This window comes from Natator depressus, chromosome 5, assembly GCF_965152275.1.
Source record: "Natator depressus isolate rNatDep1 chromosome 5, rNatDep2.hap1, whole genome shotgun sequence".
Lineage (NCBI taxonomy): Eukaryota > Metazoa > Chordata > Testudines > Cheloniidae > Natator > Natator depressus.
The window spans coordinates 131,509,010-131,536,410 of record NC_134238.1 but is presented as its reverse complement, the minus strand read 5'-3'; the positions used below and the strand labels follow the sequence as shown (position 1 = coordinate 131,536,410).

The 27,401-nt window shown below is 44.6% G+C and overlaps 1 protein-coding gene across 3 annotated transcripts in view; it reads right to left on the bottom strand.

The window, feature by feature from the left end:
* The window catches only part of RAD23B (RAD23 homolog B, nucleotide excision repair protein), a 56,169-nt gene extending 29,688 nt beyond the window's left edge, over window positions 1–26,481 (bottom strand). For 2 of the 3 annotated variants that reach the window (XM_074953684.1, XM_074953682.1), the window contains exons 1-2: window positions 26,299–26,426; window positions 1,165–1,246 (exon numbers count right to left, since the gene is read on the bottom strand). In XM_074953684.1, the coding sequence (XP_074809785.1) occupies window positions 1,165–1,246; window positions 26,299–26,364 (148 nt within the window). In that variant the 5' untranslated portion in view covers window positions 26,365–26,426. Of the gene's footprint in view, window positions 1–1,164; window positions 1,247–26,298; window positions 26,427–26,466 lie in introns of those variants that run through there. The other variant, XM_074953683.1, reaches the window with a different exon arrangement.
* Window positions 26,482–27,401: the final 920 nt, after the last annotated feature.

Below are 27,401 nucleotides of genomic sequence, written 5' to 3'. Positions count from 1 at the left end.
GTTTAGACTTTAAATCTGTATCTTATTCCCCATCGTCCCTATACAATTTTATTTGGATTAGACAATTTGCACAGTGCTGCCAAAGAGGCATAAGAATTCGAGAATTTCAAAAGTGGTGCTACTTGTGTTAAGTTTAACTTGTGTTAAATCTTGCACCCTGCTTTAGCAGGATTTTTCAGCCCCATAACCAACAGAAGCTTCAGAATTTCATGCCATTTTAAATACATGCATAAGACATTTTATGAAGAAAGTTTTCTAGTTAATATATTTAGAAATCCATCTTTATGGACTGAAGTCAGTAAGAACGAATCAGGCAAGACAAGTCCATTTCACTATCCTGGGGACTTTCCTGCCTGTTTGTTATTGGTCTGCCTGACTTAAACCCTCCAGGACCAGAGATGTGAAGAGAATCCAGAATAGCTGCCTTAACTGTCTCTCCACTTATTTCAAATGTGGGGTTTCCAAGTTTAATCTTAATTTTCTATTTCCTTTTTTATTTATGCTAAACTTGTGTTTTTTCTCTTAAATTACTGACATGTGCACTCAGCCTTAACTCCAATTTAAGGACTTTTTTTGCCTCTGAAGGAGAACAGTTGTTCTGAGTTCCAGAAATCCCACCTTGATGTGTTGGGGAGAGGTCAAGACAGCTGCTTCCCATATGTTAAGGATATCAATAAGGCTTTTTTGGGGGAAGAAGGAATCTGTGGGAATATTTTGGTCCTTGAGATAAGTGTCCTCTGAACTCAGAAATGAAACTACGAGGAGAGTGGATTCAGACATTTTAAAGCCAAAAGGGACCATTATGCAAGAGGTCAGAAGATGGCTGTTACACAGCCATTGGATTTCACCAAGCGATTCTGGCATCAAGTATTAAGAATATGATTTTAAGCCTTAATGTCTATCTGCCATGGCCAGTTTCTCATTGGTATATACTTATTGTTTCTACGGGATTGTTTGTGATGCACCAGGAAAACTACTACTGAGAGCTGATCCCAAAATACCAAGAACTCCCTCTACTGATGAGACAGCTTGTTTTGGTTTTTAGTACTTCTAAGGGCTAAACAAAATCCTAATTCTTGGAATAGGGGGATATTGATTAAGAGATCAATGAAAAGCAGAAAGTTTGTCAGTTTCAGACGTAATCGTTACTTTAGAAGATGTTACCTGCATAAATTAGTTTTTGGCCAGCTACTGGAAAAGCATCCTTCCCTTTTTCTGATTCAATCTTCTCTTTCAGCGCCTTCACCTAAAGCACATAATTCTTGTTAGAGGAAAACAGATTCACACTTCAAATCCTGCTAACACTGTGTTTGTTTCAACAGAACAGCAGATACAAATAGATAAAGTGTATTTCAATCCCACATTTGGAACATTATGTCACAAAAGTCAAACTCCCAAAGAGCTTTCCTTCCAGGCCCCGATTGGAGAAATATTGTTCAAGGAATTTTCTACGAAATCAAATTAGAGTTACAATCCAGTGTCACATTACAATTACTCCCCTGACAAATATGAAATACAGATCTAGAATTCAGTGAAAAGTGAAGATGAGATTTGACACAAAGTGCTCATTAAAGAAATGAGGTATCAAGCCTAGTGGCCCTTCCTTAAAGCACTTGCTCAGAATACATGGGGCAAGCACAGAGTAGATAAGAGGGGTTTTTTTTTTTTTTAAGTTTTTTTCAACAGAATCATGATCTCTATCTATAAATTCAGTTGCACAGTCTTTAACCACTGTAGTCAAAAGTGATCTGCTAGAGCAGGGGTTCTCAAACTTCACAGCACCGCAATCCCCTTCTGACAACAAAAATTACTACATGACCCCAGGAGGAAGGACCAAAGCCTGAGCCCACCCAAGCCCAGGATGGGGGGCCAAAGGCAAAGCCCCAGTTGGGGGACCTGTAACCTGAACACCACCGCCCTGGGCAGTGGGGCTTGGGCTTTGGCCCAGCATGGTAGGGTTCAGGCTTGGGCCCTGGGCCCCAGCAAGTCTAACTCCAGCTCTGGCAACCCCATTAAAATGGGGTTGCAACAAACTTTGGGGTCCTGACCCACAGTTTGGAAACTGCTGTGCTAGACCACTGTGGGGGGCAAGTTATCCAGTTTTGCTGCTGAAGTTAGATGACTGCTATCCAAAGGGACTATATTCTGGTAGTAATGTGCAAAAGGATCACTAAAGACTGTTCAGAATACATAATTAAAGAAATGCTTTTACACTAATGCACTTAGAATGTTAAATATAAACACTCAAATGAAGTGTACTGGAAGCATTTTACATTTGTTGTATTTATCCCTTGACAGTTCACAAGAACCGTGACAGCTTTCAAACAGACAATCTGAAAGTCACATGCATGCATCCACAAACTAACCTATCTTCTAGAGGATTTCCATACCTGTTTTTCAAAAGTATACAACACAAGCTAGTGCATGGTCAGTAAAACAGACACTGAGGTTGAAAAGTGCATGACACACTTAACCCAGAAGACTGTGCTTACTAACCAAAGCAAAAGATAAATTGTGATATTAGGATACAAGTCAGTCAATACTACTTGTGCCCTGTGTAGCTGCTACATGATCAATGTTGTTCAATGTTAAAATGCAGCTTACTAAGGCGAGCCCAATAGCAGAAATATACTCAAATGCTTGCTATTCAATATCTGATAGATTTGTTAACTTGGGTATTACAAAAAGCTGTCAAGTTATGTCACTTAACACTGGTGAAATTGGTCAAATATTTGCCCTTACACATTTCTTATCTCTCTCCTGGCATCACTTTGTTATGTAGTTCATCCTTCTCCCTCTCCAGTTCCCTACCCCGCACCTAACGACTTTGCTTCTTCCATCTTTTTTCCGCTACATTATACATTTTACACACTTACAGTATTTTAACTTTCTCCCATCAGCCTCTCCCCACAGTGCTTAGAAATGAGAACCCACTGTCCAAAGGAAACTCAAATGAGGAGTCACATCATCTTCCTTTTCCAGCAGCTGGGGAGAAGACTGTGCTGATATTCCCATTAGATATGCTGCCCTGGGACCTATCAGCAGCTCTCTCATATCAGCCTCCTAGCTAATCAGTTGTATTTCTATTGGAAAACTAGCCAGGCTCTTGAGTTTGGATCTGTTACAACTCCATGACCTCTACATGGCTTTACCATGGACAGGATTTTCTTTGTTTATAAAGGGTACTCTATTCCCCTCTGAATTTTTCCTACAATGCTACTGACTTGCTGGCAAGATGCATTATATTTACTTTAAATAATAAAATGCCAGTTTTATCCAGTGTTTACTCCAAAAAGACTTTACATGGAGTCTACAAAACTATGACTGTTCAGATGTGAATTCTTCCTGTACTACTTCTTGAGGTTGAAGGTCATTCACCTTGCTTTTTGAAATGTTAACTTAGGCTGTGTCTAAGCTATGTCCATACTGCCACTTTTGGCACTAAAACTTTAGTCATTCAGGGGTGTGAAAAAACACCCCCAAGCGACAAAAGTTTTAGTATAGACAGCGCATTATCGCCCCCCTAGTTCAGGGTGGTTATTTTTTTATTTCCGGGAGATCTCTCCCCGGCCATAAAGCATGACTACAATGGCCACGTTGCAACGCTGTAACATGGGCAGTTTAGTCATACCCTAAGTCTGTGTCATTTGTTACCACAACAAACAAACCTGTAAATGTGATCTGTAAGCAAGTTTGATAAAGTTTTAGGGACTTCACTGGCTAAGACTAAAAGCTGTCATTAACAGCTGAACTAATCAGAACTTGGCTGATCGTTGTCACTCTCAAACTCAGCCACCACATTCAGTTGCCCTGTCATTTGACCATGCTATTTCATCTTTAGGGCTTGTCTACACTGACAATTAACAGCGCTGCAATTTTCTCGCTTGGGGGAGTGAAAGAACACCCCCCTGAGCGCAGCAAGTTGCGGCGCTGTAAAGCGCCAGTGTAAACAGTGCCTCAGCACTGTGAGCCACACTCCCAGCGCTGAGAGCTACGCCCCTTGTTGAGGTGGGTTTTTTAGCGCACCGGGAGAGCTCTCTCCCAGCGCTGCGCCACGACCACACAAGGCACATTAAAGTGCTGCCGTGGCAGTGCTTTAGTGTTGCCAGCATACACTAGCCCTTACATGTTTAACACCCTTTTGTAAGGGTGTTGTAGATTTTGTTCCCTTCCTCTGGGAGACTAAGGGCATGGCTACACTTGCAGATGTAGAGCGCTGAGAGTTAACCCAGCCCTCAGAGAGCGCAGCAGGGAAAGCGCTGCAGTGTGTCCACATCTGTCTTGTCAGTTCAGACAGCAGCAGACCCCCCTCCTTCTCTCACACTCACAGCAGCAGCATTCCACAGTAATGGTTTGCTTTGTCCCAGAGCAGATAAGCAGCCGGCTGTCAGAAATGGAGCTTTGAAAGGGCATAGCTGCATTCCTACAGCCGATTACAAAACAATGACAAGAGTGGCCACTTGATTTAAGGGGATTATGGGAGGTTTCCAGAGGCTGATCAGAGTGCAGTAACGCAACACCTCGTTCACACAGACGCTGGGGCATTTCAGCCGAGGCGCAGCAAGTGTTATGCTTCTGATGGAGGTGGATTATCAGGAGCGCTCCAGCTGCAGAGTCCAGGCACCTTGCCAGTGTGGACGGGTCCAAGTGCCTTGCCGGTGTGGACGGGTCATGTGTTAGGGCACCCGGGACTGCTTTAATGCGCTCTAACTTGCAAGTGTAGCCAAGCCTTAAGACTAAGGCTAAGTCTACAATGGTAAGGCTGTTGTAAGGTGCACAGTGCAGATGCTCTGCCACTGGGAGACAGCTCTCCCGGTGACAAAATGAAACCACCCCCACTGAGGGACGGTTGCTTTGTTGATGGGAGAATGGCTCCTGCTGATGAAGCACTATCCACACCCACCGGTTTTCCGTCATTAAAACTTTTGTCATTCAGTGGGGGTGGGGGGTTTCCACACCCCTGAGCAACAAAAGTTTTAACAATGGAAGTTCAAGCGTGGTCAAAGCCTAGATCAATGTGCTAATTGTGGTCACCAATAAGAGCAATAGATAGGGTTGTTTTCCTACTAAAATTTCAGCTAATGACTTGAAGAATACTGAGTTGAAAATAATCTACTAGAGTTCAGAAAGGTGGTGTTTAAAAAAATATTGGAGATACCTAAAAAACTACCTACCTAACAAAACCACATAGGATGCAGGGCCAAACCACACTCTTCTACACCAGATCACTGATATACTTTTGACTAGACTGAGCCAGAAGATATAAAATTAAAGTGTTCCACAACTGGTTTATAAGAAGTAAACTGACGGTAAATTGAAAAAAGCTGTAAGAGATGTGTCATTAAAGTACAATACCAGTCTTGATCTGCTCTTCCAAACGGTCTCAAACTTAGGACTTGTCTACACAGGGAAATCTAGGAAGAAGTTCAAAGTTAACTAGAAGCGTGAATTTGAAGTGGATTAGTTAAACTGCATTAAATACATCTGAACACCCTCATTCAGAATAAAATTGGCCTTAATTTGGTTTAGCTGAATTTACTTCCGAAGACAAATTAAGGCCACTAATTCTGAACTATTTAATGCAGTTTAACTAATCCACTTTAAATTCACACCTTCAAATTCAGATTAATCTTCCAGAACACCCGTGTGTAGACAAGCCTATAGTTGTCCATCAGTTTAAAAACAAGGCACATACTAATTTCATAGAATATCAGGGTTTGAAGGGACCTCAGGAGGTTATCTAGTCCAACCCCCTGCTCAAAGCAGGACCAACACCAACTAAATCATCCCAGCCAGGGCTTTGTCAAGCCTGACCTTAAAAACTTCTAAGGAAGGAGATTCCACCACCTCCCTAGGTAACTCATTCCAGTGCTTCACCACCCTCCTAGTGAAAAAGTTTTTCCTAATATCCAACCTAAACCTCCCCCACTGCAACTTGAGACCATTACTCCTTGTTCTATCATCACTAAGAACAGTTCCACTGAGAACAGTCTAGATCCATCCTCTTTGGAACATTTCTGACATTGTGGGCCAGATTATCCTCAATCATGCTTGTGCAACTCCACTGATGTCAATGGGGATGCATGGGTGTAACTGAAGGTCAAATTAAGTAATAAATTAAGAGAATTTCTATTGACCAGTTGAATTTATTACCGTTTTATGCAATACTCAAGTTGCTTCCAAAACAGCAATTTCTAAAAATATACATTTATTTTTGATAAACCTAAAGAATCTCAATCACACCCTAAAGAAACACATTTACTTAAAAAGAAAAGGAGTACTTGTGGCACCTTAGAGACTAACCAATTTATTTGAGCATAAGCTTTCGTGAGCTACAGGTCATTTCATCGGCTGTTACTCTGAAACATTTACTTAAGTTTAAAGTGGTTGTTTCTCAGAAAAATAATCAGAATGAGAAGTTTTTCTGCTGTTACCAAGTCAGTACAGGTGTAATCTGTCACAAAAAGCATTCAGAACAGATACCAACAGACTTCTGCTACTAGAAACAGAAGACATTCAAGCTATAATTAGTTTCTGCAACTGTAAACTCCTCTGGTCTTTTGGACTATCCAGCCAAGACTCTCCTCACCTGCAGACGGTTTATGAGTAATGCTAGACCTGTGTTATGGTTGCCACTGATTCTATAATAATGTTTAATTATTTATGACTCAATTTTATATTAAGCCATTTGATCACAAAAATATTAAGCAACTCAAGTTTCACTAAGAGCTACAAAGTTAAATCTTTGAGTAGAGATGAGGCAAACAGACCAGTTGCTCAGCAGTACCACCAGATTAGGGGACAAAGTGAAAACCTGTACATTTGAAAAAGCAAGCAATGTTAAAGAGGCAGAAGGACAACTAAAGAAACATCCATAACCTTATGACCACTGTTCTCAAAGCACACACCAACCAGGCAGACATCCAACCTGCTGAGTAAGCATTCTATATAACCCCTTTTCAAAGAGCAAAGCTTGACTCCACCCAACCTAGCAGTCAAATAAAGCTATCAACTCTTGAGGACTAGGAAGTGTTGGGGGGGGGGGGGGGGGGAAGTGACTTTTTCACATCCATGAATGCAGTAGCTGTGTCAACTTAACTTTTAAGTGTAGGGCAGGCCTTACGCAAGTTATATCATAGCTAACTGATTTCATTCAACTAGGGAAGTTTAAAAGGGACTGTAGCAAGATAGCTATTGGCCTCTTCTACAGCTGATAGCTCTTACGATTAGACAGAAGAGTCATGCAGACTGAGGGGGTTCCCCTCACACATACCACTGATTAAGATAGAACCTATAGCATAAAGAAAAGGAGGACTTGTGGCACCTTAGACACTAACCAATTTATTTGAGCATAAGCTTTCGTGAGCTACATCCGATGAAGTGAGCTGTAGCTCAGGAAAGCTTATGCTCAAATAAATTGGTTAGTCTCTAAGGTGCCACAAGTCCTCCTTTTCTTTTTGCGAATATAGACTAACACGGCTGTTACTCTGAAACCTATAGCACGTAATAGCCCTTGAATCCATCCCCAACTGGGGATGAAGTAATAGTATGGGAATTCTTCCAATCAGCAAATTTAAACATCCTGAGAAACTGGATTTTGACGCTTTGAAAGAAGCGCCTCACCCGTTTACCACTGTAATAGTTTGCAACCAATCTTATATTTAGTGCATGGCTGGCTTTTCCTCAGCTCTAATGGTCTAGTAACTTCATTATAGAGTAAGCAAAGGATTCTCCACATTAGCTCCACAGCCTCTGCTTAAACCAAAACCCATCAGAGAAAAAAAACTTGCAGAGAGCAGTGAATGGCGTTGGGAGACACACCCAGACCCCTCCTGACAAGGGTGATAAGATTAAGACATCTCCATTAGCATACAGAATGAAGAACAGAGACAACTCCCCTAGCCTCATCTGCATGAAAGATGGGAGAGGGATTAGCATAAAGAATGAACAGAGAACCGCACTGAACTCTGGGACCAGAAAAACAGGGACACACTGCATCGTAGATACTAAGGTCAGAAGGGACTATTATGATCATCTAGTCTGACCTCCTGCACAATGCAGGCCACAGAATCTCACCCACCCACTCCTGCGAAAAACCTCTCACCTATGTCTGAGCTACTGAAGTCCTCAAATCGTGGTTTAAAGACTTCAAGGAGCAAAGAATCCTACAGCAAGTGACCCATGCCCCATGCTACAGAGGAATGCGAAAAACCTCCAGGGCCTCTTCCACTCTGCCCTGGAGTAAAATTCCTTCCCGACCCCAAATATGATTCTATGATAAGGGGAGGGCAGCTGAAAGTGCTGCTCAGCCCAGTCTATTGAGACCAGGGGCACATAAGGGCGAGAGCTTGAAAGTGCTGCTTAACCCATCCCAGTGAGTACAGCGACATATAAGGGAGAGTGTTGATTCGAATCATAGAATATCAGGGTTGGAAGGGACCTCAGGAGGTCATCTAGTCCAACCCCCTGCTCAAAGCAGTACCGATCCCCAATTAAATCATCCCAGCCAGGGATTTGTCAAGCCTGACCTTAAAAAATTCTAAGGAAGGAGATTCCACCAACTCCCTAGGTAACGCATTCCGGTGTTTCACCACCCTCCTAGTGAAAAAGTTTTTCCTAATATCCAACCTAAACCTCCCCCACTGCAGCTTGAGACCATTACTCCTTGTTCTGTCATCTGCTACCACTGAGAACAGTCTAGAGCCATCCTCTTTGGAACCCCCTTTCAGGTAGTTGAAAGCAGCTATCAAATCCCCCCTCATTCTTCTCTTCCGCAGACTAAACAATCCCAGTTCCCTCAGCCTCTCCTCAGAAGTCATGTGTTCCCAGTCCCCTAATCATTTTTGTTGCCCTCTGCTGGACTCTTCCCAATTTTTCCACATCCTTCTTGTAGTGCGGGACCCAAAACTGGACACAGTACTCCAGATGAAGACTCACCAATGTCGAATAGAAGGGAACGATCACGTTCCTCAGTCTGCTGGCAATGCCCCTACTTATACAGCCCAAAATGCCATTGGCCTTCTTGGCAACAAGGGCACACTGTTGACTCATATCCAGCTTCTCATCCACTGTCACCCCTGGGTCCTTTTCTGCAGAACTGCTGCCAAGCCATTCGGTCCCTAGTCTGTAGCGGTGCATGGGATTCTTCCGTCCTAAGTGCAGGACTCTGCACTTGTCCTTGTTGAACCTCATCAGATTGCTTTTGGCCCAATCCTCTAATTTGTCCAGGGCCCTCTGTATCCTATCCCTATCCTCCAGCTATCTACCTCTCCTCCCAGTTTAGTGTCATCTGCAAACTTGCTGAGGGTGCAATCCACACCATCCTCCAGATCATTAATGAAGATATTGAACAAAACCGGCCCCAAGACCGACCCAAGGCCGATACCGGCTGCCGACTAGACATGGAGCCATTGATCACTACCCGTTGAGCCCGACAATCTAGCCAGCTTTCTATCCACCTTATAGTCCATTCATCCAGCCCATACTTCTTTAACTTGCTGGCAAGAATACTGTGGGAGACCGTGTCAAAAGCTTTGCTAAAGTCAAGGAACAACACGTCCACTGCTTTCCCCTCATCCACAGAGCCAGTTATCTCGTCATAGAAGGTAATTAGATTAGTCAGGCATGACTTGCCCTTGGTGAATCCATGCTGACTGTTCCTGATCACTTTCCTCTCCTCTAAGTGCTTCAAAATTGATTCCTTGAGGACCTGCTCTATGATTTTTCCAGGGACTGAGGTGAGGCTGACTGGCCTGTAGTTCCCAGGATCCTCCTCCTTCCCTTTTTAAAAGATGGGCACTACATTAGCCTTTTAGCAGTCATCTGGGACCTCCCACAATCGCCATGAGTTTTGAAAGATAATGGCCAATGGCTCTGCAATCACATCCGCCAACTCCTTTAGCGCTCTCGGACGCAGCGCATCGGCCCCATGGACTTGTGCTCGTCCAGCTTTTCTAAATAGTCCCGAACCACTTCTTTCTCCACAGAGGGCTGGTCACCTCCTCCCCATGCTGTGCTGCCCAGTGCAGTAGTCTGAAAGCTGACCTTGTTCGTGAAGACAAAGCCAAAAAAAGCATTGAGTACATTAGCTTTTTCCACATCCTCTGTCACTAGGTTGCCTCCCTCATTCAGTAATGGGCTCACACTTTCCTTGACTTTCTTCTTGATGCTAACATACCTGAAGAAACCCTTCTTGTTACTCTTAATATCTCTTGCTAGCTGAAACTCCAGATTTGACCCAGTCCGCTTAGACTTGCTCTGTTAGTGTGTGCGCGCGCGCATGTTCATCTAATTCTAGCCCTGGAGGAACCCAGTCCTGGGGAACCTAGGTCTTGCAGGATAGCTCCATTGGGAGGGGACTTGCAGAAGGAAGGAGTAGAGCTCCATATGGACACACAAGTGACATAAGCACTACATTAATAGAATTACAGAACCCCTCCCCCCGCAGAAGAGTAACCCTAATAAATGAGCATACCCCAAAGTAACAGGCATATCTGGTAACAAATGATAAGCCAACTACTGATTTTAAAATTGCATTTTACAGTGCTGCTACAAAGTTCAGTGAGAGTCCCAGGAAACCATCTATTTTCAAACTAAGATTTTGATTACACTGAGTTTTTACTTTGCAACTAAATAAGTGCAAGATACCCAGTGTGGACAAAAATTACATTAATGGCCTGTCTGACTCTAGCTCTTAAGTGGGGCTGGTAGACTGTTTTGAAGTAATCATTACTCTCACTATTACAAATGTTAAATTATTTAAAAGGGATGTCTGGTTTTATTTAATTCCATATGCGGGGAGTATTCACTTCATTTGTTTTTTCTACCACCATTTGATCCACAGTTACTGCAGCAGGGGAAGCGATGGATGGATCAGCGTTTACGACACACTCCCCATCAGTACCCGGCCTGGTCCAGCTAATGATCAACCAGCGAACCAAATTTGGTGGTGAATCCTGGCCATGTACTACCCAAGGCACATTGTGCACAAGCTAAGACGACGACTGAAGCAGCAGCTTCCACTTCAAATGGATTGTTAAGTACAGTATTAGTGGATTCATCAAAGCATATACAAAGTTCTTACCCATCTTATAAGTTCTACAGGTTGCTTAGAAAACATTTAAACCAAAGCATCTTATACTTTTTTTTGTATTTCACTTTGAACACAAACTAGTGGACTAGCGTCCAGTTTTTGGTTCTCAAGCATTGCAGTCTACCCTTTGAAAGGGATATTTGCATTGTGATGATTGCTATATAGTGTGTGTTCAAAGTCAGCCCATGCTATCACTGCTAGATCAAGAAACAAACTGACTGATAGCCTGAAGTGGTAAACTGACCAATATGACAGGTTTTATTCCCCTACACCCTCCTCCAATACTACTAAGAGACAAAGGACCAACACCTCAGTGACCACTAAAATAATCAGTGTATTAGTGTAAGGTCAGGTCTATGCTAAAAAGTTAAGTCAATCCAGCTACATCACTCAAGGGTGTGAAAAATCTATGCTCCTGAGACACACAGTTAAGCCAACCTTACCCCTAGTGTAGACAGCGTTAGGTCAATGGAAGAATTCATCAGACAACCTAACTACCGCCTCTTGGGGAGGTGAGTTAACTACAAAAAATGGGAGAACCCCTCTCATCACTGTAACAAGCACTACAGAGGAGCAGCTGCAGCATTTCTCATGAAGATAGCTTAAGACAACTTCACTGATAAGGGGATACCTAGCTCCAACTTTTAGTAGAAATATCAAAAACCGTCTTGGTTGACATGAGCCTACTTTACAGTACGGCCTTTTACATGGGACGCACGGTTTTATTTATCCTCAATTTATATTATTCCTCTGGACCAGGAGTAGAATAGCAACTTGCATTACAAACAGGGCAATTTAGTGAGACAGAGAACAAAAGTCTGATTAACCCAACGTGGTTCACTAGTTTTATTGGTTAGTTTTGATGTTTCTGCCATGCTCTCATACCACTAATACTGAGACAATACCAGGACTTTAAAGTCCATTTGCCAGTAGCAAATGGGATTCTGTCCCTGATAAGCATATTGGGGGGGAGGGGGGCTAACCCAAATCGTTTTCTTTAAAAAGCTTCTAGACTTATGTTTGTGAAGCTATGCTTTTGCAGGTGTACCAAATTTAAACTAATGCATTTCTCCCCTCACAGTTTGCAGAGAGGCAGCCGCAGTGATATTGCTGTCCGTAGATTTCTCAAGCAGTATCAAGGGGAGATTAACACTTAAATTTCAATCCTCATTTTCAAAAACCCTATGGGCAGGAATGAAGCCACACAAGAGTCACATCAACTTCACTCTGCTGCTGACTGGAGAAAGCTTTGAGCAGTACAGGCAAGCACTGGAGTTATTTGAGAGAGAAAAGGCTAAAAACCACTAGAACCCAGGAAATTGGGTAGAACAGAGGTCTATTTGCCCAGTAGTCAAGACTACAGCGGGTGTAAGATTTCTATTTCAGCAGAAAGAACCAGGGGTAGATTTGATATTTCAGACACCTGCTAGCCAAAAGCTGATACACGAGACAAAAATTCCTGTCAAGATTCTATTTGCCTTCCCAATACCTGAAAGTTTTTGGGGGAGTGGCATAGCAGGACAGAAAAAAAACAGAGAAATGCAACTGGATTTCTCACTGCTACACCTTCAGCGTATCTGACAGTTTAGACCTCTCACAGGTAGGTCTGGTACACTTTTCAAAGCACTGGTCTACATTCCCAAGAGTTCCACCTTAACAAAATCAACAGTAATGGGCCAGCAAGCTCCTCAGCCAGCTCTTCTAAACTCCTGGATAAAATTTATCTGGACCTGCTGATTTATAAATATCTAACTTTAGTAGCAGCTCTTTAACATCCTCATGAATTACTACTGGAATAGAAAGCGTCATCACCTGGACTTTTCCCCAACTAACAAACAGAAATATTCATTGAACATTTCTGTGTTATCTGTTAACACACAGCCCCCAAAAGTCTTTAGTAAAGTTAGCTTGATAGTTAATTGCCCATGCTCTGAACTCTATCCAAGGAAAGGTGTGATCATTGAAAGGAGTAAAATATAAAATACAATTTTTTTTAAAAAAATCCACATGGATAGTTTAATAAATTAGGGTAGGTATACAAAAATTATTAGAGAGGGTGTAAACATGCATGGTTATAAAATAGCTGAGAGTCCCCAGTACTTCAGATATTATAATCAATCCTTTATGGCCACCCTGTAATGTATCTGAACAAAATTAGTTGTGAGCACACCTGACATTTCATGCAGTCTTAGCATTCCCTTAAAGAAGGCTTATAGAATACAATATATTTATATTAAGAAATGCCACAGAATACTGAAGAGGATTAGAAAACCAAAGAATTGGATTTTACCCTTCTCTAGCCTAAAAACTCAAACTGTGGCTACAAGATTGGATGCAAACAGAATTTCCAAAGATGAGCAAAATGTGCTTTACAGAAAAATACCAGTTTGACTTCTCAAAAGGACGTCTCACCTTGCCCAGATCTTAATTTGGAGGAACGCACGACAAATTATGAAACAAAAAAGGTGCCACAAGTACTCCTTTCAGAGTAGCAGCCGTGTTAGTCTGTATTTGCAGAAAACGGAGGACTTGTGGCACCTTAGAGACTAACCAATTTATTTGAGCATAAGCTTTCGTGAGCTACAGCTCACTTCATCGGATGCATTCAGTGGAAAATACAGTGGGGTACGAGTTTTTTCATGAAGTTGATAGATTTCCACTCCATACAGCTAAATTCAGCGCCTGTTCTTTTTGCGGATACATACTACTAAATGTTTGTTCTGACAGCATAGAATTTTGAAGTTACTATTTTTACAGAGTCATCCACTGAGTATCAAGAAGCAAAGTACAGGCCCTTATACTTCACAGCTTCCCCAACTATTTATGCAGTAGCAGTTAAAGGAGAAATGTAACTAGCCTTTAGAGGGGAAACAAACTGCCATATCAGGGCGGATAAAAATCGTTCGTGAAGACAGAGGCAAAAAAAGCACTGAGGTTAAATCCCAAAGCAGTAAAGTCAAAAACAACATATGGCTTAAAACTAATGACTAGTCTGCCAATCCATATGAATTTATATTACCTAAAGATTCAGAACTTAGGTAACTCAGGGCCTAGTGGCTCCTGCTGGTATTAGAAAATGAAATTAAGTAATTGAAACGAGAAGGTATGTTGCAGACTTAGTTGTAGTGATCCACTTAGATAAGAACATAAGAATGGCCACACTGGGTCAGACCAATGGTCCATCTAGCCCAGTATCCCGACTTCCACTGACAGTGGCCAGTGCCAGATGCTTCAGAGGGAATCAAATAAAACAGGGAAATTATGGAGTGATCCATGCCCTGTCCTCCAGCTTCCGGGAGTCACAGGTCATGGGACACCCAGGACAGGGGCTTCCATCCTTGACTATCTTGGCTAATAGCCATTGATAGACCTATCCTCCATGAACCCTTCTAATTTTTTTTTAACCCAGTTATAATTTTGGCCTTCACGAGTTCCACAGATGTGTGAAGTAGTACTTCCGTACTTTAAATCTGCTGCATATTAATTTCATTGGTGACCCCTGGTTCTTGTGTTATATGAAGGGATCAATAACTTTCTTATTCACTTTCTCCACACTGTTTGTGATTGAATAGACCTCTATCATCTCCCTCCTTAGTCCTCTTTTCTAAACTGAAGAGTCCCAGTCTTTTTAACCTTTCTATGGAAGCTGTTCCATACTCTTAATCACTTTAATTGCCCTTCTCTGTACCTTTTCCAATTCTAATATCTTTTTTGAGAGGAGAGATGACCAGAACTGCAAACAGTACTCAAGGTGTAAGCGTACCATAGATTTATACAGTGGCATGGTGATATTTTCTGTCTTATGTATCCCTTTTCTAAAGGTTTCTAACCTTATCTTTTTTGACTGCTGTTACATATTGAGCCGATATTTTCAGAGAACTATCCACAATGACTCCAAGATCTCTTTCTTGAGTGGTAACCACCAATTTAGATATCATTTTGTATATATAGTTGGGATTATGTTTTCCAATATGCACAACTGTGCATATATCAACATTGAATTTTACCTGCCATTTTGTCATCCAGTTTAGTAAAATCCCTTTGTAACTCTCTGCAGTCAGCTTTGGATCTATCTTGAGTAATTTTGTGTCACCTGCAAAGTTTGCCACCTGTTTACCCACTTCAAGATTATTGTTGAATAGCACAGGTCCCTGCCCAGCTCTTTGGAGGACTCCGCTATTTAACTCTCCCCATTGTTTAAACTGACCATTTATTCCTACCCTTTGATTACTATCTTTTTAATCTGTTACTGATCCATGAGTGGACCTTCCCTCTTATCCCATGACTGCTTACTTTGCTTAAGAGTCTTTAGTGTGGGATCCTGTCAAAGGCTTTCTGAAAGTCCAGGTACACTATATGCACTAGATAACCCTTGTCCACACGCTTGTTGATACCCTCAAAGACTTCTAACAGATTGGTGAGGCATGATTTCTCTTTGCAAATACCATGTTGACTCTTCCTCAGAGCATTGTGTTTATCTAGGTGCCTGACAATTTTGTTCTCTACTATAGTTTAAACCAATTTACCTGGTAATGAAGTTAGGCTTCTTAGCCTGTAATTGCCAAGATAGCCTCTGAAGTCTTTTTTAAAAATTGGCATTACATTAGATTGGTCGCATAAGGAAATCGAGGCTCAGGTGATCTTTAGTGGGATTCTGCCTGTTCCTAGAGAAGGGCAACAAAGGTGTGACAAGATTATGATGCTCAACAGATGGAAAGGCACTTGTGCTATAAGGAGGGCTTTGGAATGCGTGGCCACTGGGAAGCATTCATGGACAGAGGACTGTTCTCTCGGGATGGACTTCACCTGAGTAAGGAGGGAAATAGACTTCTAGGATGGCACAACTGATCAAGAGAGCTTTAAACTAGGAATCTGGGGGAGATGGTTGGGAGATATCAGGTAATCTCCATGCCGAAGTTTAACATTGAGAGGGAAGAAAACTAAGTAAGAAAGGATGCAGCCGTGGGTAGGAGAATGGACATAAGGAGGAAGGGTAGTGTATATACCAGTCTAATAGGTGATACTGGAGGTAGAATGTCTGTTCCTAATCGGGTAAAGAATGTGAGCGAGGCCAAACAGCAAAAATTAAGATGTTTGTACACTAATTCAAGGAGCCTAGATAACAAAATGGAGGAACTAGAGCTACTGGTACAGGAAGTGAAATCAGATATTACGGGGATAACAGAAACATGGTGGAATAGTACTCATGACTGGACTACATGAAGGGTATGTGCTGTTTAGGAAAGACAGAAATAAAGGCAAAGGTGGTGGAGTAGCACTGTATATCAATGATGAGATAGAATGTAAAGAAATAAGAAGTGATGGAATGGATAAGACAGAGTCTATCTGGGAAAAAATCACTTTGGCGAAGAGAGCTACTAGAGCCTCCCCTGGGATAGTGGCTGGGGTGTGCTATAGACTGCCAGGATCCGATCTGGATATGGATAGAGACCTCTTTAATGCTTTTAATGAAGTAAATACTAATGGGAATTGTGTGATCATGGGAGACTAACTTCCCAGATATAGACTGGAGGACAAGTGTTAGTAATAATAATAGGGCTCAGATTTTCCTGGATGCGATAACTGATGGATTCCTTCATCAAGTAGTTGCTGAACCAACAAGAGAGGATACCATTTTAGATTTGATTTTGGTGAGTAGTGAGGACCTCATAGAAGAAATGGTTGTAAGGGGACAACCTTGGTTCAAGCGATCATGAGCTAATTCAGTTCAAACTAAATGGAAGGATAAACAAAAATAGACCTGTGACTAGGGTTTTTGATTTCAAAAGGGCTAACTTTAAAAAATTAAAGAAATTAGGTAGGGAAGTGGATTGGACTGGACTGAAGAACTTGTGGATCTAAAGGCAGAGGAGGCCTGGAATTACTTCAAGTCAAAGTTGCAGAAACTATCAGAAGCCTGCATCCCAAGAAAGGGGAAAAAATTCTTCGGCAGGAGTTGTAGACCAAGCTGGATGAGCAAGCACCTTAGAGAGGTGATTAAGAAAAAGCAGACAGCCTACAAGGCGTAGAAGATGGGAGGGATCAGCAAGGAAAGCTACCTTATTGAGGTCAGGACAGGTAGGGATAAAGTGAGAAAGGCCAAAAGCCATGTAGAGTTGGACCTTGCAAAGGGAATTAAAAGCGATAGTAAAAGGTTCTATAGCCATATAAATAAGAAAAGAAAAAAAAAAGAAGAAGAAGTGGGACCCCTAAACAGTGGAGGATGGCATGGAGGTTAAGGTAAATCTACGCATGGCCCAATATCTAAATACTTTGCCTCAGTCTTTAATGAGGAGCTTAGGGATAATGATAGGACGACAAATAGGAATTAGGATATGGAGGTAGATATTACCACATCCGAGGTAGATGCCAAACTTGAACAGCTTAACGGGACTAAATCGGGGGGCCCGGATAATCTTCATCCAAGAAGATTAAAGGAACTGGTACATGAAATTGCAAGCCCATTAGCAAAAAATGTCAATGAATCTGTAAACTTAGGGGCTGTACCGTATGACTGGAGAATCGCTAACAGTTCCTATTTTTAAGAAAGGGGGAAAAAATGTGATCTGGGTAACTACAGACCAGTTTGACATCTGTAGCATGCAAGGTCTTCGAAAAAATTTTGAAGGAGAAAGTAGTTAAGGACATAGTGGTAACTGGGACAAAGTACAACATGGTTTTACAAAAAGTAGACTGTGTCAAACCAACCTGATCTCCTTCTTTGAGAAGGTAACAGATTTTTTAGACAAAGGAAACCTAGTGGATCTAATTTACCTTGATTTCAGTAAGGCATCTGATAAGGTTCCACATTGGGAATTATTAGCTAAATTGGAAAAGATGGGGATCAATATGAAAACTGAAAGGTGGATAAGGAACTGGTTAAAGGGGAGACAACAACAGGTCATACTGAAAGGTGAACTGCCAGGCTGGAAGGAGGTTACTAGTGGAGTTCCTCAGGGATCGATTTTGGGACCAATCTTTATTACTGACCTTGGCACAAAAAGTGGGAGTGTGCTAATAAAGTCTGTGGATGACACAAAGCTGGGAGGTACTGCCAATACAGAGAAGGACCGGGATATCATACAGGAAGATCTGGATGACCTTGTAAACTGGAGTAACAGTAATAGGATGAAATGCAATAGTGAAAAGTGCAAGGTCACGCATTTAGGGATTAACAACAAGAATTTTTGTTATAAACTGGGGACACGTCACTTGGAAGTAACAGAGGAGGAGAAGGACCTTAGAGTATTGGTTGATCACAGGATGATTACGAGTCGCCAATGTGATACGGCCGTGAAAAAACCTAATGCAGCCTTGGGATGCATCAGGCAAGGTATTTCCGGTAGAGATAAGGAGGTTTTAGTACCGTTATACAAGGCACTGGTGAGACCTCATCTGGAATATTGTGTGCGGCTCTGGTCTCCCATGTTTAAGAAGGATGAATTCAAACTGGAACAGGTACAGAGAAGGGCTACTAGGATGATCCTTGGAATGGAAAACCTGTCTTATGAAAGGAGACTCAAAGAGCTTGGCTTGTTTAGCCTAACCAAAAGAAGACAGAGGAGATATGATTGCTCTCTATAAATATATCAGAGGGATAAATACCACGGAGGGAGAAGAATTATCTAAGCTCAGTACCAATGTGGACACAAGAACAAATAGATATAAACTGGCCATCAGAAAATTTAGACTTGAAATTAGATGAAGGTTTCTAACCATCAGAGGAGTGAAGTTCTGGAACAGCCTTCCAAGGGAAGCAGTGGGGACAAAAGACCTATCTGGCTTTAAGACGAAGCTTGGTAAGTTTATGGAAAGGATGATATAATGGGATAGCCTAATTTTGGCAATTAATTGATCAACTATTAGCGGTAGATATGCCCAATGGCCTGTGATGGGATGTTAGATGGGGTAGGATCTGAGTTACTACAGAGAATTCTTTCCTGGGTGTCTGGCTGGTGAGTTTTGCCCACATGCTTAGGGTTTAGCTGATGGCCATATATGGGGTCGGGAAGGAATTTTCCTCCAGGGCAGATTGGCAGAGGCCCTAGCGGTTTTTCGCCTTCCTCTGCAGCATGGGGCATGAGTCACTTGCTAGAGGATTCGCTGCACCTCAAAGTCTTTAAACCACGATTTGAGGACTTCAATAGCTCAGACATAGGTTAGAGGTTTGTTACAGGAGTGGGTGGGTGAGATTCTGTGGCCTGCACTGCGCAGGAGGTCAGACTAGACAATCATAATGGTCCCTTCTGACCTTAAAGTTTATGATTCTAAGATTCTATAAGAGGCTCTATTCAGAAGCACAGCTTCAGTTTCAGCATGCCACATTATATTCCCTTTTGGTTTAAAATTGCCAACTTTTCCCTTTGAAGATTTATTGGACTGGAAAGAAAATACTTGATTTTTCTACCACACCATAGGAAATAAAAGTAGCAGAACTGCAGTATTTACTTTTATATCATAACACCACAACTTGGTTGTTGAGTCAAGAAGCATGCCCTTCCACGCTAGCAAGCATAAAGCATACTATGGCATTGGCAGCTGATGACAATGTTTAGGAAAGAGCTAATGACAAGTTACAGTAGATGAATGGAAGAATAGGGATACTTCCAAACCTTAGGTTTGGCCTAAACCTAAAATTTAGATCAACCTAGCTAACACCTTCTGTCGCTAAGTGTCTACACCAGAGGTCGGCAACCTTTCAGAAGTGATGTGCCAAGTCTTCATTTATTCCCTCTAATTTAAGGTTTCGCATGCCAGTAATACATTTTAACATTTTTAAAAGGTCTCTTTCTATAAGTCTATAATATATAACTAAACTATCATACGTAAAGTAAATAAGGTTTAAATGTTTAAGAAGCTTCATTTAAAATTAAATTAAAATGCAGATCTTATAAATTTGGTGTGATCCTTGCCTTTGCTTTTCCTTGCTGAGTTTTCCAATGTCTGGCATGTATTTGGATACTTCAAGCTGCACACAGGCTTCTCAGTGATCATTTGTTAACTGGCTCTGGGAGGGACAGAGGACAGATTTCATGTGTGAAAAATACCTGTTCACACAGGTATGTGGATCCAAATGCTGAAAGCACTGCAAACGCAGTTTTCTTCAAACAGTTAAATTTCAGTGGCAGGGATGTCCAGCAGGTCAGAATAGCGGCCCCATGATCTCTCTTCGTAGCTTCAAGTGCACTCTGCAGATCTCCAAACTTCGATGCCCACAAATCTGAGCTTTTTTTTATTGAATGAGCTGCATTTTGAAATCTTCAACACCCATCCACTGAAATACAGACAAATCCAAGTTGCTTTCATCGAACTTTTCAGGTTTAATTAGAAAAAAAACCATTGGGCCAAATCGCTGGAACTGTTGAAATCTGTCAGAAAATTCTGATTCCAGTTCTTGCATGTACGTTCTAATCTCAACGTCAAACGCAGTGCGCTGTTCCACGTGGCGTGAGAGTGATATAAGCAGCAAATCAGGACTTAAAAATATCCCAGTACAGTGGCGCTGGAACAATTTTTAAGGTGGGGGTGCTGAGCTGTGCCCCCTCTTGCCCCTGCCTGCACCCCTCACTGCCCCAGGCTGGGGCCAGTGGGCCACAGCTGGGGGCAGCTGCAGAGCCCTGGGCCAGCGGCCAGGACCCCAGGCTAGCAGCACAGCCTCCAGACAGGTGGCCGGGACTCGGGGCTGAGGGGGACTGGCAGACGAAACACCAGCTGGCAGGCGACCGGCGGCCAGTACCCCAGGCCAGCAGCGGAGCCCCCAGGACCGATGGCCAGGACCCGGGCAGTGTGAGTGCCACTGAAAATCAGCTCGTGTGCCACCTTTGGCACGCATGCCATCGGTTGCCTACAGTGGTGATCTGTGTCACTGCAGTGCTTGTAGTTGTAGATCTGCTCACAAGCTGATCTGTTAAAACTAAGGGCAAGTCTAAAATGTAGACAAGTAAAGCAGATTATTTTGGGGTATTTATTACTCACTTTATTCTTGAATATTGAGCAAATGCAAAGTCCTATCTGCCATAAAAATCAAGTGTTTAGGGCTAGATGCCACTCCTGTTGATTTCAATGGCAAAACTACCACTGACTTCAGTTAGGGCAGGATTGTGCTTTTAAGCGCTGTGGCCTTCCCACTTCATTAACTGCTTTTAAACAGTCTTTAGCAAAACTTCTGAAGTACTGAAGAGATTAGAAACTGATGGGACCAATTTGTCTTTCAGTCTCAAACTTGCATATAAATCCATTTGTAAAGTTTCAACCACCCAAAAGACTATCTGGTTTAGTAACATGATCTGATTCACAAATTTGACCTTACCACTACAAGTAGGACCACAGAAAAGAACCAGAGTTAAGTTTTGGGATTTCCCCCATATATATGTTTGTGATTACATCACCAGAAAAAGCATTTCAGATTTGTCAGATTTTACCTAGGCTCTGTGCTCCTCTGACTGACAGGTTTTTACCCATATCCTTTATTGTAAGCCTGCTGCCTTACTCCCCACCCCTCAAAGTCTCCCTTACCTTCCCTGCTAGAGTAGTCACCTCTTCCTATCGCCCTCCAAGACCCGTGTATCATTTTTGATGGAGCACTAAGAACGCTGACTCAATGAAGCCCCACATGCAACACCACCATCCCCACTGTAGCTTTTCCCCCTTCCTCCTCCCATTGCAGCTTCAATGGAACCTGCTTCATGTCCAGGATTCCTTTTGTTAGACCCCACCCTCCAAGCAGATTCCATAATGCTAAAATTTGAGAGGCTGATACTTTCATCACCACCACAGATATCTGCTATGAACAGGGCTTTTTGATGTGTACATACTAGTTATATTTATATTTTACTGTTAAAATTAACATGAACACAAAATTCATCCAAAAGTTGTTTTTAAAATAGCTTCCACAACTTTCTAAAAAAAAAAAAAAGACATTTCTCAAACAGGAATTCCCTAAAGAGTGCTAGCACAGGAGAATTCAGGCAATGTTAACTAGACACTGTTGGAAGAAGAGTGACATTTTTAGCATTTCTCTCAGCTTGGAAAGAGAGATTTACTTCAATAGCCTCGTAAAATATAAGTTAAACATAACTTAACCAGGTTGAATTATTGAGATCAGTATTCAACATATTAGGGAAGCTTAAAAACATTTTACCCAGCACTGCTGTATATTTAGCAGCATGCTATTCCTGGGCCACATCAACTGCACCTTGGTATAAGCATTCCCAACAACATAACACCTTTCGAAGTCTACAACTCTGGATTGCCATAACTGTCTTTCAGCCACAGGCAAGAACTCCTTTGCTAGACACTATTGCTAAAGTCTCAGGTAGTGGGAATTATTTCAGCCTGTGGTCCTCTACTGCATTCACCATTTCAATCAAACATTGTCAGTAAACAGGAGTACCAACTATTATGCCAGGACTCCTTGTTTTTGTGGATACAGACTAACACGGCTACCCCCTGATATTATGTAAACAGGTGCTTTTATTCATCCTGAACCAAACAGAATGCATTACAAGTATTCAGCCAGCAAAACTTAAAACACTCCAACTGCTCCAACTGGCAAAACAATTTTCCATTGAGAATGAGGGGTGTAAATATGATCTCTACACACTTGTTCCAAAAGTTGACTGCCCAAAATTCAGAGGCCAGAACAAAGTTTGGCAAGTATTTTCCCCCCCAATGCAGACCCCACAGAACTTCTCCAACCATGAGGCCTTTAGCCAAGACTTTCTTAAACCAAGTATTATACCAGATGACATGTTCTACAGTTTCTACCTGATAAATTTAGAAGGATACTTCCATGGACACAAGACAGGTCCTGCTTCAAGTCTAGTAATTAGAAAGGGGAAGTTCAGACCATGCTAGTACTTAAAATAAATAAATAAATAAAAGCAACACCAACATCTAACTTAGGACCATAGCAACAACATTCAATAACTTGGTTATGTGAGCCTGTTCTTTGATTAAGGGAGATATAGTCAGAAGTTTATGCAAAATGCTGAAATTGTTACTAAATTTGTGGTTATTTTAATATAAAATGAAAATTAAGTGTGTTCTTTCATGGTCTTAGTGGAAAGTATAGTTAAATATTTTCCTGACTTCTGATGGTTGAATACTTCTAATGACAATCTGTAGTGTTTCTTACTTTGCACTCAAGATCAGTTGTTATTTCTTTGTTCTTTTAAGCTTGACTTATATAAAGAAAGGTAAAGAAGTGGTCAGAAATTGCTAGAATAGTAGGAGGTTTAAAACATAAATTTCCTGAGCCTATCTTAACTAGATAATTTTGGCCATGTCACAGTACAGGGCAGTGCTCCAGGTAATCAAACCTACCTTTGGCATTGAGCACATAGAAACAGTGAATTGACTAAACGTAACGTTTCAAAAACTCCCAGGAGTTAACACGTTTTGATTCAACACAAGTCTAACATTTGGTTTGGGCACTAGTACACTTCACTATAAAGGGCCATTTTCAAAATTAGACTGAAAGGGAACATCCAACCAATAAAACAGCTTTGAAACCTAAATTAACAAGGCTATTTTAAAGGATTTGGTGATTTAAACTGATTTTGGTTTTTAACACAGGCCTCATGAGCATGTTTTTTATAAAGCTGGCATTACAACTGTATCATCAGCTGTTCTAATGTTTGGCATACTTTTTCCAACTAGTTTCTCCTGAATTTGCTAGTTTAATACTTCAACCCTATTGCTGCAGAGTTACCAAGATCATGGCTTCATGATATATAATTTGACATAAGATACCCAAAAAATCTTCTCATATTTTTAGCCAGAATTCTGCTGAAACATTGTGTGTATGCAAAGCCCCTAATTTACTGGAGCAAGTTCTTTGCTCAGGTACACCTACACAGTGATCAAATGTTTATTAATTGGAGAAACCATTCTACTTCCCCATCCTCCAACACCTAGCCCAGGGGTGGGGAACCTACGGCCCATGGGCCAGATCCAGCCCGCTGCTTCATTTTAGCTGGCAGCTTTCCGTGGAGTGGGCCAGAAGCTCTGAGTCCCCCCACCCCCCAAACTCCATGCCCTAAGTCAGAACCCCCTCCCTCACACCCTAACTCCCTCCCAGATCCTGCACCCCCACCCAACTGGCTGCTCCAGCCCTGAGCCCCCTCCCACACACAAACTCCCTCCCTGAGCCGGCACCCCAAACCTCCTCCCACACCCCAATCCCCTACCCCAGCAATGAGCTTGCTCCCGCACTCCAGACTCCTTGGCCCCAGCTCAGAGCCCCCATCCTATACCCCAAAGCCCTCATCCCCAGCCCCACCCCAGAGCCTGCACCCACCAGCCAAAGCCCTCACCCCCTCCCGCACCCAAACTCCCTGTCAGAGCCTAGAGCCCTGTACCGCACCCTGAAACCCTCATATCTGGCCCCAACCCAGAGCCTAAGGAAAGCCCCGAGCCTCTGCAGGCCCCTGCAGGGCTGTGTGTGGCCTGTGGCTGATTTTTTTATGTGGGTCAGTGCCCTTGATAGAAAAAAGGTTCCCCACCCCTGACCTAGCCAATACTTTTTGCAGTCTCACATGCATGGCTTGTGTGGCTGGCAAACCTCCCCCTTAATCCCCTCCTTTTGCTGAGGTTTCCTAGGACCTCAGAGCTGCTCCAATTCACTCAATATGATGAGAAGGGGAATAAAAAGAGAGAAAGCGACTCCCCGGGTAGGGATTAATTATAAAGGCTAGTGTTTTAAGCCTGTGAAGGACTCCGCTGTGTATATTTCAATTAGACATTCACAATCTCTCTCAGCCAACTTGTCTAGACCCAAGCACCCCTGTGAGCAAGCTGCAGCTACCCTTCACAACACTCAATTATGTTTTCTTTTTGGGGGTGGAGGGAGAAGAGGAGAGCAGGGGTGTTTAAACAATCAAACCTAGGGAAATGATGAGGCACAGAGGTCTTTTGACAGTTTCACTGCCGAGCCCTAATGAGCAAGGCCTGGGGAAGATCCACTGAAATCCCAGTGGGGTGTTAGAAGATGGCAGCACATATGGGTGTAACATGGGGGAACTAGCTGTAAGAGGTTGCACCCACATTCCTCTCTGAGTTTAAAGAGCACCCTAGTGAACTTCCAAAGCTGGACAGGGTATAAGTACCTAACCCTCATTTTAGTTACACACACAACCCCCCCCACCGCCCCAAGATCAATATTTTTGCAGTAACACCCGTCCCCCACCACCTTGCAGAGTTAGTCTCTAAGGTGCCACAAGTCCTCCTTTTCTTTTTGTGGATACAGAGTAACAGGGCGGCTACTCTGAAACCACTCACTGGGACTGCCAGTGGAGTCACCCCACGCATGCACCCCCACTACAGAGCAGTCACTGCAACCGAAACTCTAAAGGAACTACTAGAATCCCACCCCCCAAACACACACACACAAAAGCCTCTGGGGTCTCTCAATTCACACCCAGCACAGCCAGCCCCCCTCAAATGCTCTCCCCCCCCCTCGAGAAGTGCAGTCACGGCAACCTGCACCCCAGGCCAGGCCATGAGTCTCCCCACATACACCAACCCCACCAGACACACACAGGCCCCACCCAGAAGAGACGCACCAGTCCTCCCCCCCCCCCCCCACCTAACGAGACACATGCCCTGCAAAACGGGTCTCCACTATTCACAAACTGGAACAGATGCTAGCCACCCACCCCGGCCTCCCCACCTCTCTCACCCCAACCCCCCCCGCGCCACTCCCCCAACCCCCCCAGCCTCCCCACCTCTCTCACCCCAACCCCCCCCGCGCCACTCCCCCAACCCCCAGCCTCCCCACCTCTCTCACCCCAAACCCCCCGTGCCACTCCCCCAACCCCCCACAGCCTCCCCACCTCTCTCACCCCAACCCCCCCGCGCCACTCCCCCAACCCCCCACAGCCTCCCCACCTCTCACCCCAACCCCCCCGTGCCACTCCCCCAACCCCCCCCACCTCTCTCACCCCAACCCCCCCCCGCGCCACTCCCCCAACCCCCCCAACCCTCCCCACCTCTCTCACCCCCACAGCCTCCCCACCTCTCTCACCCCAAGCCCCCCCGCGCCACTCCCCCAACCCCCCAAAGCCTCCCCACCTCTCTCACCCCTACCCCCCCTCGCGCCACTCCCCCAACCCCCCACAGCCTCCCCACCTCTCTCACCCCAACCCCCCCGCGCCACTCCCCCAACCCCCCCAGCCTCCCCACCCCGGCCCGCCCCCCCCGCGCACCGTCTCCTCGGGGTCGATGTCGATCTTGAAGGTCTGCTGCTGCAGGGTTTTCAGGGTGATCTGCATGGCGAGGGCGCCGCCCCGGGGCTCGGCCGCCCCGCGCTCGCGGCCTGCGCCTCCCGGACCCGCTGCCGCCGCCGCCGGGGCCCCGGGGGCCGCTCCCGCCGCTCGGCGCGCGGGCAGGGCAGCGGAGGGGAGGGGGCGTCGGGGGAGGGGCGGGGGCGCGCGGGCGGGCGGGCGGGGGAGAGTCTCTCGCGGCTCACAGCCTGGCCGCCGCCATCATGACTCGCCTCCGCAGCCCCCTGCACAAGCGAGGAGGAGGGGGAGGGGAGCGGGGCAGGGACGCTCCGTGCGCAGGCGCGGGAGGGGGCGGCCGGCGCGCATGTGCCGGGAGGGCTTCGGCTGGGGCGGGAGAAGCTGCTGGGCAGGAAGGGGATTGAAGGAGGGGGAGGGGCTAAATTGGGCTGGGGCGGGCAGGGTCCACCTGGGGGCTGGGATTGGGGGCAGGAGCTGCGCGGGGGCTGGGTTAGGGCTGCTGGGGGGCTGGGATTGGGGGAAGGGGGTGCGGGGGGGCTGGGTTCGGGTTACTGGGGGGAAGGGGCTGCTGGGGGGCTGGGATTGGGGGAAGGGGCTGCTGAGGGCTAAGTTCGGGTTGCTGGGGGGAAGGGGCTGCTGGGGGGCTGGGATTGGGGGAAGGAGCTGCTGGGGGGCTGGGATTGGGGGAAGGGGCTGCTGGGGGGCTGGGTTCGGGTTGCTGGGGGGAAGGGGCTGCTGGGGGGCTGGGATTGGGGGAAGGGGCTGCTGGGGGGCTGGGTTCGGGTTACTGGGGGGAAGGGGCTGCTGGGGGGCTGGGATTGGGGGAAGGGGCTGCTGAGGGCTAAGTTCGGGTTGCTGGGGGGAAGGGGCTGCTGGGGGGCTGGGATTGGGGGAAGGGGCTGCTGGGGGGCTGGGTTCGGGTTGCTGGGGGGAAGGGGCTGCTGGGGGGCTGGGATTGGGGGAAGGGGCTGCTGGGGGGCTGGGTTCGGGTTACTGGGGGGAAGGGCTGCTAGGGGGCTGGGATTGGGGGAAGGGGCTGCTGGGGGGCTGGGTTAGGGTTGCTGGGG